The sequence below is a fragment of the Mandrillus leucophaeus genome, unplaced genomic scaffold, assembly GCF_000951045.1.
Source record: "Mandrillus leucophaeus isolate KB7577 unplaced genomic scaffold, Mleu.le_1.0 Scaffold496, whole genome shotgun sequence".
NCBI classification, from domain to species: Eukaryota; Metazoa; Chordata; class Mammalia; order Primates; family Cercopithecidae; genus Mandrillus; species Mandrillus leucophaeus.
Genome location: NW_012105320.1, coordinates 142,443 through 158,663, shown reverse-complemented (window position 1 = coordinate 158,663; position 16,221 = coordinate 142,443). Strand labels below are relative to the sequence as shown.

General features: G+C 42.8%; 1 protein-coding gene across 9 annotated transcripts in view; it reads left to right on the top strand.

The window, feature by feature from the left end:
* The window catches only part of NF2 (neurofibromin 2 (merlin)), a 99,110-nt gene that overhangs the window by 52,309 nt on the left and 30,580 nt on the right, over positions 1–16,221 (top strand). For 8 of the 9 annotated variants that reach the window (XM_011995702.1, XM_011995703.1, XM_011995704.1 and 5 more), the window contains 6 exons: positions 1,746–1,814; positions 2,681–2,763; positions 5,299–5,374; positions 8,187–8,321; positions 11,984–12,058; positions 14,380–14,493. The exons of the other annotated variant lie outside the window; for it this stretch is intronic. In XM_011995702.1, the coding sequence (XP_011851092.1) occupies positions 1,746–1,814; positions 2,681–2,763; positions 5,299–5,374; positions 8,187–8,321; positions 11,984–12,058; positions 14,380–14,493 (552 nt within the window). The remainder of the gene's footprint in view (positions 1–1,745; positions 1,815–2,680; positions 2,764–5,298; positions 5,375–8,186; positions 8,322–11,983; positions 12,059–14,379; positions 14,494–16,221) is intronic. 9 annotated transcript variants of the gene reach the window in all.

Genomic DNA, 16,221 nt, shown 5'->3' with positions numbered 1-16,221 from the left:
CGCCCGGCCATTTTTGTTTTTATAGACAGGGTCTTCCACTGTCACTCAGGCTGGAGTGTAGTGGCACAATCACAGCTCACTGCAGCCTTAACCCCTGGGCTCAAGTGATTCTCCCATTTTGGCCTCCCAAAGTCCTAGGATTACAGGCATGAGCCATGGTGCCCAGCCTAGTTTTTTAGATGAAGAAATGCCTAAACTGTGTTACAAAAACTGTGGCATATTTAAAATGTTTAAATTTGACAAATTAGGTCAGGTGCGGTGGCTCACACCTGTAATCTCAGCACTTTGGGAGGCCAAGGTGGGTAGATCCCAAGGTCAGAAGTTGGAGACCAGCCTGGCCAACATGGTGAAACCCCATCTCTACTAAAAGTACAGAAATTAACCCGGCGTGGTGGCGTGCGCCTGTAATCCGAGCTACTCAGAAGACTGAGGCAGGAGAATCGCTTTAACCTGGGAGGAGGAGGTTGTGGTGAGCTGAGATCGTGCCATTGCACTCCAGCCTGGGTGACAGAGTGAGACTGTCTCAAAAAAAAAGAAAAAAATTGACAAATTAATTCCCTTAAGATTCAAAAAAATAATGCAATACAATTCTGCTACTTGAAAGATAATTATGAGATTCAAAAGAAATATTAATTCACGGGACTTTTACAGTTAAGGTGATATGGGAATGAGGCATGATTTAAAGTTAATGATGAATATCTTCTTTCACTTCTGTGTCTATAGTTTTAGGCCACTTCATTTGGAGAACACACCAGAAATCTTAACTTGAGGCTTTTTGAGAATGAAAGGACAGAATGAAATAATTAGAAATTTGGTGGTATATAGAACCAGCAGCCTTGTGCCTGATCCTTTGTTTTTTCACTGTTGGTGGCTAAAAGAATAAATGTTTATAGAAGATTTTACTGAAGTACTGAGCTTTGTTGTTTTTGGTAAAACGAAGAGCCACTGTATGCTGATTTATAAGAGATAGGCTTTGATTTTATATTCTACTGTATGTTTCAGTTAGTTTCTTTTAAAATATTCTTTAACATTTATTTCCTGATCAGACTTGAGTTTTCTAGGAAAGAAAGGAGTTTTTTTTTTTTTTTAAATCAGAGAATAAATGTCCAAGTCATTGTCCCTAGAGGGATAAATTAAAACGCAGGGCCTATTTCCAACCCCATTAGTGACTTCTCTGTAGCTTTAGGAAGATCAATTAACCTTTTACTCACTCCTTTGTCTGTACAATAGGAATGGCAGTGTTGTCATCAGATTTTTCCAAAGTATTTTTCAGAGACTTGAGTGAAAGGTACTAAAAATACTGCCTGCATTATTCCTGGATCCCCCTAGTAATGGGCTCCAATTACCAGTCACTTAGAAGAATTTATAGGTAGGACTCTTATCATATGTTGCTAATCACAACTTTCACAGTTATGATTTGGTGTTTTAATTGAAAAGCTACTGTTTTGGAAGTGACTGCTTTCTTTGAGGGTTAGAAAACATGCCCACATTTCCATACAAATGTCACATTCTTATTAGCACATCACCCATCCATCGCTTACAGGATTATGCAACTCTGTTCATAGATATAATCAGCTTTGTATTTTCATTCAAGGGTAACAAACTAGCAAGGTTGAAATCTTGACTTGTCATCGGAATTGAATTGCTCCCTGGAGCTGGGAGGGAATGAGATTGGTCCAGCTCTGTTCAGAAATGGCAATTGTCTTTAGAATCTCAATCGCCTGCTCTCCCTTTCTTCTTTCCAGTATGGCGACTACGACCCCAGTGTTCACAAGCGGGGATTTTTGGCCCAAGAGGAATTGCTTCCAAAAAGGGTAAGAGATTAAATAACCTTTTCGGGAAGACATAGCAGATATGTGGTCTAAAAGAAAGCTAACCAAAGGACTTGAAGGAATATTGGAAGTACATAGCAATTTAATTTTAATAAATATTTTATCATCTCCAGTGAAGAGTGTGGGATCTCTGTTAAGAATATTAAAAAGCAAAGGTTTGTGGAGTTAGTTTGGGGTCACCAGGAGTAGCACGGCCTGTAAATGTTTTTTCTAGCATGGTTGTTTTTTAAATGCAGTTGAGCATCATTGATTCCCAAAGAGTAGGCTGGAGCAGAGTGTATTCAGCTCGGGGGATTGAGCTGTTTGCAGTGGCGAGAGGTGGATAGAGGAGATGAGGTAGGGGTGGGCATTGTGGTTTTTAATCCTCAGCGTTGTTCATCTTATTCATTAGCCACAGACGCAGGCCCGCCCTCCCTTTTGCTCCTGCCGATTTTATAGCCCCACTCATCTGTCACTGGGTAATAAAGGCCCGTTCCTCACCTCTTGCTGCCTTTACCTGTCCCTCGATGGCTTCTGAGCATGTGAAGGTCTGAGAAGAGTAAGCATTGCTTCTGACTGAGCTCCGCTGTCAGAGGTGGTCTCTGGGATGTACCACCCAGGCAGGGAACAGGGGCACTGCCAGATGAGGGATGCACCTAGGTCTGAGTTATCAGGCAACTTTCTGAGTTGCTCCTCCAATAAAATGGTGCCTTATTTACACGCCCTCTTTGTGTGTGACTGTCTCCCTGGGTGTAGCTTTTTAAAAATAGCTTTACTGTTTTGTAAAAATGATGCATAATTATAAAAGTGGCAAAAATACCAAATTTACTTCATGTGTAGGTTTTTTATTTTGCTCTGTTTTTTGGTAGGTAATAAATCTGTATCAGATGACTCCGGAAATGTGGGAGGAGAGAATTACTGCCTGGTACGCAGAGCACCGAGGCCGAGCCAGGTGAGGCCCATTCATTGTTGGTTTACATTCCTTTATGGGCTTTTTTATTTTCATTTTTTGCCTTAAAGAACTGCAAAACTAGGGCATGCTTGTTGAACAAAAGGCAGTACTAAAGTCTATAAAAGAAAAAGGGAGAGCTGGGAGTAACCTTGGTCTTCAGTTTTGTGTGTGTCCTTTTCTAGTACGTGTGACATAAAGTAGGTATGTGTACTGCCTATCAGGATATATAGACCTGTACTCATTGGTAATTAAGTTTACTTTTTTTTTTTTTTTTTGAGACGGAGTTTTACTCTTGTTGCCCAGGCTGGAATACAATGATGTAATATCGGCTCACCGCAACCTCCGCCTCCCGGATTCAAGCGATTCTCCTGCCTCAGCCTCCCAAGTAGCTGAGATTACAGGCATGAGCCACCATGCCTGGCTAATTTTGTATTTTTAGTAGAGACAGGGTTTCTCCATGTTGTTCAGGCTGGTCTCGAACTCCCCACCTCAGGTGATCCATCCACCTCCACCTCCCAAAGTGCTGGGATTACAGGCATGAGCCACCGTGCCTGGCCCGGTAATTAAGTTTAATTTTAATTTTTTATTTTTATTTTTATTTTTTGAGACAGAGTCTTGCTCTGTTGTCCAGGTTGAAATGCAGTGGCGCCATCTCAGCTCACTGAAGCCTTAACCTCCTGGGTTCAAGCAAACCTGCCTCAGCGTCCCCAGTAACTGGCGCTACAGGCACACGCCACCATGCCCAGCTAACTTTTCTGTTTTTAGTAGAGATGGGGTTTCACCATGTTGCCCAAGCTGGTCTTGAACTCCTGGGCTCAAAGCAATTCGCCCACCTCGGCCTCCCAAAGTGCTGGGATTAGAGGCGTGAGCTGAGCCACTGTGCCCACCCTTAATTTTAAGAATTCTATTGTATGGCTATCCCATTGCTTTTGCATCCATCCCTTTATTGATGGCATTTGAGTATCTGTAGGTTTTTCACTTTTACAGAAATTTCTGCAGTGCACAATCTTTTATTTTTATACAATTGTATGAGTAGTTCTGAGGATATATTCTTTAAAACAAGAGTTGTTAGGTCAAGGGATGTGAGCATTTTACATTTTGACAGGTACCACCAAATTGTTCTCCAAAAAGGCTGTACCTGTTTATACATGCCTGTCGACAAGTGTTATGAGAGTGTCCCACCCCCCACTCCAGTCTATCCTCAACACTTGTTTTTATCAATCTAATTTTTGTCATCTAAAAAGTGAAAACTTTTATCTCATGTTAGAATTGTCATTCCCTTGATTAGGAATTGATCATGTTTTCATTAGCCTTCAACGTTTTTTTTCTCTTCTTCAAATTAGTTTCCTAACACTTTTTTTTTTTTAAACTTAAGTGCAACATGCATATGGAAAAGTAGACAAATTATAAGTATACAACTTGATCAATTATCGTAAGGTGAAAACACCATGTAACACCGGAGGAAGAAATAACCTTTGTCTTCCCACCCCCAATTCCCCTTTCTTCCTCCCCAAAGGTAACTAGTCTCCTGATTTTTAATTCTAGATTGGTGTTGCCCATTTTAAACTTGGTATTCTGTTTTTTGTGTCTCCTTTTACTCAACATCATATCGTCAGATATGGGTTTGTGGCATGTGGCAATAGTTTTTTCATTTTCATTGCTGTATAGACTTCCACTGTATTAGTATACTACAAATTATTTATTCATTCTACTAATGATGGACATTTAGGTTGTTGGGTTGTCTCCTGGGTTTTGCTATTACAATAGTGTCAATTTCCCAAAGTAATTGTACCAATTTACATCAACGTGTGTGATTTCTGATTTCTCCACCTGTTCACCAACACTTGGCGTTCTCTCAGGATGGGTTTTTAATATTCACTTGAGAGTATTTGGAGATTGGAGAGAGAAGGAAGAGGACAAGGTCATAGGAAGACTTGAGTTAAAATATTTCAATATGATACCTGTTTGAGAGTTTTCTGCAAGTTATTGCTACTTCAATAGCTTACTTTAAATTATAACTTAGATGAAGGTGATCTGACTTGGGTTTTACAACCCAGATAACTCTTGCCCTAACCTCCAACAATACTCAGGAAGCTTGCAGAGAGAGAGAGCTGTTTCAGTTCCAAAACCTTCCAAGTAAAGAAAGTACACAAAGGAAAAGCAATAACTTAAATAAAATTCGAACACCCAAATCTGTTTGAGGGTAAAAGATAACATACCGCCTACTCTTCTTGAATTACTTGAGATGAGTTTACTGTTTACCAAGGGCAAGGTGGGAAACTAAGGCCAAGAAACACCGTGATGAGTCTGTTCTCTGACTCTCTTTTGATGGGGATGGGAAATTCTGCTCGACCTCAGTGTGTTTAATAGACTCAGGGCCGGGCAGAGCTTTGCTGGTATCTGCTGTGGCTTTTGTCTTCTGGCAGCGACGTGGCTCTAGAGGAATGGCAGGGCCAGAATGCCTGGTTTGGTGCCCACTCACTCTCCACTCATCTCACTTAGCTCCGATGACAGTGTCTTCCATTCTCCCCACAGGGATGAAGCCGAAATGGAATATCTGAAGATAGCTCAGGACCTGGAGATGTATGGTGTGAACTACTTTGCAATCCGGGTGTGTTGAAACCTCTCTGAGCTCCTTGTGTAGTAGAATGAGGGCCAGACTGCTAAAATGGTTACTTCTTCATTCCAAGGTGATAGACTCTTTCATGGTTCTATGGTAAAGAAGAAAAGAGGAAGGAAAGATAGGTCTTAGTGCCTAACTTTCTATTTTTGGACTTCAATTAGATCATAGGTAATTAAGTGTCACTTGAGCCTTGGGGGACTTGGACCTGGTTCTGCTCTCAGCAGAAACCTGTTTGAATGCTCTGAGTGTAAGATTTGATTATTTCTGGCTCTGTGAGATCTCAGTCCACAGGGAACACCGGTAAGTACTTTCCCCCTCCCCGACACAACAATCCCCTGCACCCCCACCCCGACCCCCCAGGCACTAGGAGAGTAGATCTGCCTTTATAGATTACTGATTTGTTTGGGATTCTCACTATGAGGCTAATTGGTTTTCTATTCAAACCATTAATAGTCTGCTGTCTGCTGGGAACCCACTGCTTCTGCGGGGAGAGGCATTTGTGTGCGGCCCAGATCTGGGCCTTTGGAATGTCTTTCTCCTGTGGGTCAGTATCTGGATGCAGTGTATAAGCAGCTTCTTCCAAAGGGATGCATGCGATTTGCCAAAGCATTTCACTATGGACTGCAAACTGCAGATGAGTAGATGTTAAAACAATCAGGCGGGTCCACCTTTATTTTCATAGTCATACTTTGCTTTCCCTTATTGGGTTCCTACAGTTGTTGTATTAAATTCAGGTAAATTGAAATACATTTTAAATATTCTAGGATAGCTTTCTACTTAATTTGTATTTTGTAAATATGGATTTGTATGGATTACTCTGCATAAGAAAATAAGGCACACTTAAAGTGCCTAAAAGGTGCTCCATCATAGTACAGGAAGTTCTTTTCTAAAGTTCTATCAGTTTGTATTTGCTAATTGCTTGGTTTCTTTAAGGTCAAACTAATGTAACACATTTCTGTGGTTTTGTCAACTCAACTCCTCTTGCCCCATGTGCTGGCCACCTAGATTCTAGAAAACTAAAGTTTTATAATCCTCAGAAAACAGTTTTTTGGTTTTTAAAAATCTTTTTTGTTTTTTAGAGGTGGAGTTTTGCTATATCACCCAGGCCTGCTAGGCTCAAGTGATCCTTCCACCCCAGCCTTCCAAGTAGCTGGGGTGTGTACCACTGTGCCTGGCTGAAAAAGTTTCTCATTAGGGAATATTTCTACATCAGTCAGACTAATGGATACTGTTTTTTGTGTATGTTTCCTATATCGAGCAATAGACAAAGCTACTAGCTATTTTAGTGTCTTTTATGTTAAGTTAGTTTTAAAAGGGGCTGCTTGAGTCTCCACCTGTCTCTGTTTAATCTCTAGAAGTGTTGGAGTCATAATAATAGGAGGTAGAAGCCTGAATTTTTTTTAAAAATTTTAAACTAAATAGTCAGAAACACAATGAAATATCTCATTTTCCAAAATGTACTGCAGATTTAAAAGTACAAAGCCTCACTTCTATTAATGCAGTAGCTTTCTTAGCTTTGCGGACAAGCAGAAGAATCTTTCGTGGTTTGATGATAGCGTCTGACTTTGGGATGTTAGGAGTAAAAAGATTTACGCTGGAGTACTCACTCCTCCATCTGATGTCTGCTGTTAGATTGGTACTTCTCTTCACAGTCCCAGTACCTTCTCAGTTTACAGATCTGTTTTTCTGCCCTTGAGTCTTGGTTCAATTTCCATTATCAGCAAGGGGTCAGGAGCTGTAGTATCCTTGTGCAGCCAGTTTCCTTCCACTCTGTCCTTAGCAGGGTCAGTGCTGTGGGAGCCCAGGGCACCCACCGTGGGCTACTCTGACTGCTGGCCAGGACCGCTGTCAGGGGCAGAGCATAGGTACGGCTTTTAGACAGCTTTGTTGATGAATAGAATTCCTTTTGATAATGTATTTCCCAACATGCAATTATTAAAAATTTCAAACTTACAGGAAAATTGAAAGAATTTTTCAGTGAACACCCATATATATGCACAACCTAGATTCTACAGTTAACATTTTACCAGACTTGCTTTATCACATAAAGACTACATTATATCATAAAATGAGACCATCCAGTCCTAGGCACTGAAAATTTTCTTTCTAGTAATCCAACAATGGTTTCTTTAAATACAAGAAATCATTAAACCTATAGGTTTTTTTTATTTGTTTGTTTTAAAGTCTCTCTCTGTCGCCCAGGCTGGAGTGCAGGGGCGCCATCTCGGCTCACTGCAACCTCCACCTCCCGAGTTCATCCAGTTCTCCTACTCAGCCTCCTACTAGCTGGGATTACAGGCGTGTGTCACCAGCCCGGCTAATTTTTTTTTTTTTTTTAATTTTTAGTAGAGATGGTGTTTCACCATGCTGGCCAGGCTGGTCTCAAACTCCTGACCTCGTGATCCACCCACCTCGGGCTCACAAAGTGCTGAGATTACAGGCATGAGTCACTGCTCCCGGCCTAAACCTATGGGCTTTAATTCTAAACCTATGATAGCCTGGTTATTTAACTAGAGGGAACAACACTTACGTTACTCCTCCTTTAGCCATTGAGCCAGTGACAGAAGCCCTGAGTGATTGTTCTGGGGGACCCAGAAGTCACAAGAATGGAACAGTTTTGCTTCTACCTGCCCCAATTCAGAAAGCTGAAATCTTCTTTGTTTATAAGATAGCTGTGACTTCTGTTGGGACCTGCTGAAACTTGTCACATGTGACAGTGTGTGCCAGATTCTTTGGAAGGTTGAATAAAATTTTGAGCCTCAGCTGGAGCTTACAGTGGCTGTTCTTATTGGATCCACAGAATAAAAAGGGCACAGAGCTGCTGCTTGGAGTGGATGCCCTGGGGCTTCACATCTATGACCCTGAGAACAGACTGACCCCCAAGATCTCCTTCCCGTGGAATGAAATCCGAAACATCTCGTACAGTGACAAGGAGGTAGGACATGTCTGTACTGCAGATGCCACTAGTGGCCCAGGGGTCCAACAAAAGATCTTTCCCCATCTGCCCCGCTCGCTGGAGCCCCCCCAGCCAGGGCATCTCCTTGTTATTCATAGAATCCTTTAATTCCCAGGCTTTGAGGATGCGATTGTTGATTTTCGAAGTATTTACAGAACAGTATTGGCATCAATAACCCCACTATGACTAATAGGAAGCTGGGAAGCTCAACTTGCCAGGGAGAAACCCCAAAGAATAGTAAACGAAAACAGTAACATTTTCGCATTACTTGGCTTTGTATTTCTGTCAATAAATTCTCTTTGTATTTTTTTTTTTTCTTTTTTAGAGACAGGATTTCATTATGTATGCCCAGACTGGATTTGAATCCTGGGCTCAAGCAATCCTTCTACCTCATCCTCCTGAGTAGCTGCTATAGGTGCGCGCCACAGCACCTGGCTTAAATTCTCTTTGTATTTTAAGTGTGGTCTTTATTGAGCTTTCTTTCTGTGTCTGGTGCTTGATACATGTGGCAGAGAAATATATATATACACATATACACATATGGACATATATGTGTTTTGTGTGTGTCTCAGTAATGATATAAATATGTATATTAGGTTAATATGCTTACCAGAATTCCAAAATAATTAAGGTTGAATAACTTAGACAAATGCTCTTAGAATTCAAATATTTCCATATAGGGTGGTGACTTTTACCAAAAAGGTCCCATAATGTATAATCTTATGTTTATTCATCCATTCATTCATTCATTCACTCATCCATTCATTCATTCTTCATTCATTTTATTTTATTATTATTATTTTTTGAGACAGGCTCTCATTCTGTCACTGAGGCTGGAATGCAGTGGCACACGATCAAAGCTCACTGCAGCCTGGACCTCCCTGGGCTCAGGTGATCCTCTCACCTCAGCCTCCCAGGTAGCTGAGACTACAGGCATGTGCCACCACACCTGGCTAATTTTTTGTAGAGATGGGGTTTTGCCACATTGCCCAGGCTGGTCTTGAACTTCTGGGCTCGAGCAATCCTCCCACCTCCGCCTCCCAAAGTGCTGGAATTATAGGTGTGAGCCACCGTGCTCACCTATTCTGCATTAATTTTAAAGGAATCATTGAACATCTGCTTTGTGTTAGATTTCATGGGGGAAACAAAGATGTAGAAGATCCAGTCTTAGCCTTCAAGGAAGTCAAGTAACTACTCACCTGCTATCATAAATAAGTGCTGTGGAAGAGACATGATGTTGTCTTCCATATACAAGCACTTTCACCCTGACCCTCTGAATTTAATCTGTCGAAGAACACTGCTGTAAAGGCAGGGGCCGTGTTGTCATTATCTCTGTGTCACATCAGGAAGCAGAGACACAGAAGGATCCAGTGACCTGTGTCTGAGTGAAGTAGCAGAGGGTAGGAGCTGGAGTTGCTGATGCCACAGCCCCTGCCTTTCAGGGAGGCCCAGAGGCTGAGCCCTGAGAGCACAGGGGCACCAGGGAGAGGGAGGCTCTACTCAGTGACCTCCTGGTACCTGCACAGCCAGGACACAGAGTAGAGAGTGAAGAACAGGAACAGCTTTTGTTACTGCCTGCAGAGCCCCAAACCTGAGCGTATTTCCTATTTTCTCTTTCTTCATGACAACTCAAGGAAGGGAACACAGGCCCCTGGTTTCCAGTATGTGGTTGGGATCTACTCAACCATGCTTGATAAGACAGACTGAGCCCCTTAATTCAGAACATTCTGACTTTGAAGTTTTTGTAAGTATTTAGCCCAGGAGATAAGCAGATAGGTATTTCTTTTTTAAAATACTTAAACTGAACGTTCCACATGACATAAAGCTGTATGTGTGCCACCCTATGGTAGTTTTCCATCTCCCAATTTCATAAAGTCTGTGTATTGCCCATCTACACATTTGTGCGCTAAAGACTCCCCAAACACCCGTTCTTCAAAGAAGCCAAGGATTGAAGTCTCCCGTAGTATGGCCTGACACAGTAAACTGTTAATATGCCCTCTCTGGGGGTCAGGCGCCATCATGTTCCATCATGTCAGTAACTCGTGCAGTAAGCAGAACCCAAGTTGATTTGACATAAAAGAAGTAGTCTTGGTAGTTAGGCATGACAGCCGTGCTGTCAAAACAGAAATGTTAGTTTATTTTAAGTGATCCGTTGATTCTTTGTGTACACCCTGGTGTGGTGCAGAGCCTGCAGTTTCCCCACTACTTGTGGTTTCCCACTGACAGCTCCAGGGTTTGACAGCAAGGACAAAAATAAGCTCACAAAATTAATGAATAGCAGCCTACACAAGAGCAACACTGCTTCGAAGTTAACTTGGCCGAAAGCTAAACAAAGGATCATTCTCTGTCCTCAGTGTACTAACCCCTTCTTGGGCAATAGAACATGTGAAAGAAATATTATCTTCCCAAACATATTTATCTGCTTAGCAAGTGTTTCTTGGGAATGGATATCCATTTTGTAAGTGCATCTTGGAAGTCTAGAATCTATTTGGTCTTATCGGGAGCGGTTGAGAACAGCAGCCATTTGTTTCTTGCAGGCTTTCCTGCTAGTGGTCTAACCCTAGGTTCTCCTACCAAGTCACCACCCTGTCCTTATCATTCATCTTTCTCTCCATTTTGATTTCAGAATCAAGGACTGTTTTCCCTTCTACTGTAGTCCTTTTTTCCCCATTTGATTCTTTCTATTAACAGCTTTTATCAAATTATTCCCACGTTCAGAAACCTGTGGTGAGCACAGGTATCCTGTCACATCAAACCTAAACACTTCTTTTTTTTTTTTGTTTGAAATAGGGGTCTACTCTATTGTCCAGTCTGGAGTGCAGCTGTGCAATTACAACTCCCTGCAGCCTTGAACTCCTGACCTCAAGCGATCCTCCCACCTCGGCCTTCCAAAGTGTTAGGATTACAGGTGTGAGCCACCATATCTGGCCACCTCTGACTTTTGTTCTCACTGCCAGCCCCTACGCCCACCTCTTCCTCCCTCCCAGGCTAAGCCTATTATATCATCTTAGTCACCAAAAAGCTAACACCACACACACACACACACACACACACACAGCTCATTTCCCCATCTCTACCTTATTTCTTTTTTTGCTCTGTGCAGAATGCCCCTTCAGCCTGCCTTTTAGCTACCCTGTTGGATTCTTCTTCTAAGATCAGCTTCACTCTCTCTTGTTTCTGGTGGATCTACTCTGAACCTTCACACATTTGTGATTTGCACCACCCAATGAAGCACCAATATATGATGTGATTTCTTGAATAATTGGCTGTTGTTAGCCTAGTTCCAACTAGATGGTGAGCTTCACGAAGGCAGGCCCATGCCCTAGACTATAGTAGCCCTCCAGTGTTGGCCTCAGGGGTGTGCCCATTAAGGATGCTTATTTTAGGTTGTCAAGAATCCCTTCCCACACTCATGCCTAAGACGGCCTAGAGAGCACACCTTTAGGGTCCTGAGCTTCCACAGCCCGAGACTTGGTGCTCCTAATTCCCCGAGGTTTAGTGCCTGGACACTGGGAAGCCAGGACAAGGCATAGCTTCATGCTGGTCTGTGGCCAGTGTGGTTGCTGCATTTGTGGAATTTCCAATTGGTGGTAACATTCCAGGCTGTCGGACTGAAACTGTGTTCTGCTTCATTCTTCCAGTTTACTATTAAACCACTGGATAAGAAAATTGATGTCTTCAAGTTTAACTCCTCAAAGCTTCGTGTTAATAAGCTGGTAAGTTGAGATCCTGGTTTTCATTACTGATAATGGTAGCTTTTCTGAGAATTGAATACTTCTTTTTAAAGAATATCAGAGTGACATCTTGTGAAGTGTAGAATGGTATCTCACTTGGCACATACTTTCTCTTTAGCTTAGAGTTAAAACTAAATTATATCATGAGGAAGGTTTTTTTTTTCTTGAGACAGAGTCTCGCTCTGTCGCCCAGGCTGGAGTGCAGTGGCAGTGCCATCTCGGCTCGCTGCAACCTCCGCCTCCCAGGTTCAAGAGATTCTCCTGCCTCAGCCTCCCGAGAGGATTACAGACATGAGACACCATGCCCAGCTAATTTTTGTATTTTCAGTAGAGACAGGGTTTCACCATATTGGTAAGGCTGGTGTTGAACTCCTGACCTCAGGTGACCCATCCAACCTTGGCCTCCCAAAGTGCTGGGATTACAGGCGTGAGCCATTGCGCCCAGTCATTTCTATACTGTTTTAACAGGCTGTTTTGAAAACTTTTGTATCTGCCTCCTGGTGTACATAGGCAATAGTTCCTTTGGAGTCTTGAGTATACTGGGCTAGGTGGGGTGGCTCATGCCTGTAATCTCAGCACTTGGGGAGGTCAAGGCGGGATAATTGTTTGAGGCCAGGAGTTTGAGACCAGCCTGGGCAGCATAGCAAGACCCTGTCCCCCCAAAAATGAAAATGAATAAAATTTAAAAAAAGTAAAAAATAGGGCCAAACACAGTGGCTCAATGCCTGTAATCCCAGCAGTTTGGGAGGCTGAGGCAGGTGGATCACCTGAGGTCGGGAGTTCGAGACCAACCTGATCAACATGGAGAAACCCTGTCTCTACTAAAAATATAAAATTAGTCGGGCGTGGTGGCACATGCCTATAAATCCCAGCTACTTAGGAGGCTGAGGCAGGAGAATCACTCGAACCCAGGAGGTGGAGGTTGCGGTGAGCTGAGATCATGCCATTGCACTCCAGCTTGGGCAACAAGAGCAAAACTTCGTCTCAAAAAACATAAATACGTAAAAATAAATAAAAAATAGAATTTAGGAGTAGAGGTACAGGGCTCAGTATATGTTCAAATTTCAAAATTGTGACACATTGTTTTCTAAAGAAGGTGAATTGATTTTTACAGAGCCAACAGTAGTGGGTGAAATTTCTTTTTTGCTATCCTTAATACTTGTATTATCAGCCTTTAAAAATTTTTGCCAATCTTGTGCATCTAAAATGGTATCTCATTATCATATTAACTTTTTTTGTTTGAGATTTTGAAATAGGGTCTCACTCTGTTGCCCAGGCTGAAATGTAATGACACGATCATGGCTCACTGCAGCATGGACCTCCCCAGGTTCAGGTGATCCTTCCACCTCAGCCTCCCCAGTAGCTGGGACTACAGGCACACACCACCATGCCCAGCTAATTTTTTGTATTTTTCATAGAGACGAGGTTTTGCCATGTTGTCCAGGCTTATCTTAAACTCCTAGGCTCAAGCAATCTGCTGGCCTCCACTTCCCAAAGTACTAGGATTACACTTCCCAAAGTGCTGGGCCACCATATCTGGCCAAATTTTTTGATGTTTTTGTAGAGATGGCATCTCACTATGTCACCCAGGCTGGTCTTGAACTCCTGGGCTCAAGGATCCTCCCACCTTGGCCTCCGAAAGTGCTGGGATTACAGGTGTGAGCTACTGCACCTAACCTGTTTTCTTTATTGGCTATATCTTCCAGTTGGTGGCTCTGTTTTTCTTTTTTTATGTCTTGACAATAAAAATGTTTAATTTTAATGTAGACAAATATATAAATTTTTTTCTTAATCACTTTTTGCGTCTTACTTGGCATCTTCTCTTATCCTGTGATCCTTAAGATATTCTTCTATATTGTCTTCTGAAAGTTTCAAGGGCTTAATCTTTGCATTTAAGTCTTCAATCCTTCTGGAGTTGATTTTTGTGTAAGGTGTGAGGGAGGGATCCAACTTATTTTTTTCCACATGCACCCTGTTACCTTAGCCCAGCTTACTGAATGAGCTTTCCTATCCTCCCTGGTCTGCAGAACCACATCTTGATGTAGGAGAGTAAGGTGCACCTCCAGTGCGCTCTTCATTTGTGATTTTTACCTCCTGGCGTATCTGAGGCACCTTCATTTTGCATGTTTCCACAGCTGAGAGCACTAGAGGCCGCTAGCAGGGCGTTAGTGTTTCACTCCATGCGTTCATCTTCACGTTTACTGCTACCTGCAAGAGCTCAAACTGCTATAGCACTAGTGAGCCGGCAGGCAGTGAAGTAAATTTGTGGATATTAACCTTTTTGTCTGCTTCTGTGGCCACAGATTCTCCAGCTATGTATCGGGAACCATGATCTATTTATGAGGAGGAGGAAAGCCGATTCTTTGGAAGTTCAGCAGATGAAAGCCCAGGCCAGGGAGGAGAAGGCTAGAAAGCAGGTGAGCATGACCTTGTTTTAACTGATGATGTCACTGTGTGATCAGTCCTGGCCTGGGAGGTGAGGAGTGGTTGTGGGCTTGCAGGAGTCTTTTGGCCATGGACATACCTGCTCTTGTTTTATCCCTGTTGGATCTTCATTTGCTGATGCCTACCTGGTGGGATGTCAGCTCTGGAAATGAGGAATAAACCCTAATAGCATATCTAAAAGAAATATCTCTAGTAATTTCTACACTTGGAGAAATTAAGTGTGATTAACACCGGTTTGGGACAAAATAGCCAAGAGTGCATGCATCTATCCGTCCAGCTAGCTAGCTTGCTTGCTTTTTTTGCCTGTCTGCCTCCTTATGCAGCCTTCTCCTTTTCTAATTAGATGGTGATAGAATGCAGGGTGGCATTTCAGTGCTTGCTGCTGGAATGCTAATTTGACTCTGGCCGCAATTCCCCACTGCAGGTGAGACCTCATGGCATGTCACCTGCCCCAGGAGGTGGCAGGAGCACCTATCAGCAGACTGGATGATCTGCATCATTGTTTTCTACTCATAAACCTTCTCTACTCATGGAAATCCACACAACTAATTTGGGCCTTACTGCTGAGAATATCAGTTGTGTTTTTGGATGAACTACTAGATAGAGTAGCAGCGGCTGCAGTTGGCTGCCCTCAGGACTTGCAAGCTCAGAGGTGTAATAAGTAGTCTGTGTGCACCTTTCTGATTTTGATACATTGGAGAGGCTGGCTTCCAGCCCTAAGATTTAGAGTGAAATGCCCAGTGTGCTTCCAGCTCTTCATCTCTTTGCTTTCTGAGGTGGCAGGCCACAGATGTGTTGTTTGGGATGCTTTGGGGGTGATGGGATGGATTTGTTGGACAAAGTAGGCTGAGCCAGCATGGGGTCATAGTGGCAGTTTCATGAAGAGCTCTTGGCAGTGGCTCATCCCTATAACTCCAGCACTTTGGGAGGCCAACGCAGGAGGATCACTTGCCTAGGAATTTGAGGCTGCAGTGAGCTATGATTGCACCACTACATTCCAGCCTGGGTGACCAAGCAAGACCCTGTTTCAAAACAGAAGCAAAACAAAATACCAAAATAAATAAATAAGAAGAAGGAGGAGAGCTCTCTTTGACCTTTTTCTTAGCAGACCAAAGCTTAGAAGTAAGAAATCTGAAAGTGTCAAGGAATATGTAGCCTGTGGGCCCCGGCAGAGAATAGCAGGAACACTGCGATCGGCACTGCCTACAGCACAGCAGAGCCACAAACCTGGCATCTGGGCAACCACAGATCAGGTGGACAGACACTGACCTTGGAGCCAGATCTGAAATTTAGAATGTGACTAAGTCAATGACTTACCTTCCAGACCTCAGTTTTCTCATCCATCAGGTGAAACTAATGATGTACCTTCTCCATCTCAGATGAAGGGATGTATATTACACCTTACAGTCTTTGTAAGCAGCAAACTGATTTTGTGAATAGGAGGTCCTTTATATTGGGGTGGAGGTCTCCGGGAAAGTACAGTGCCAAGAACTGAAGGAGATTACCTGACCTTTTTTTTTTTTTTTTTAAATAAGAGACTGGGTCTTGTTCTGTCACCAAGACTGGAGTGCAGTAGTGCCATCATAGCTCACTGTAACCTCGAGCTCCTGGGCTTGAACAATCCTTCTGCCTCAGCCCCTCAAGTAGCTGGGACTACAAGTGCATGTTACCACACCTAGTTAATTTTTTTTTTTTTTTTT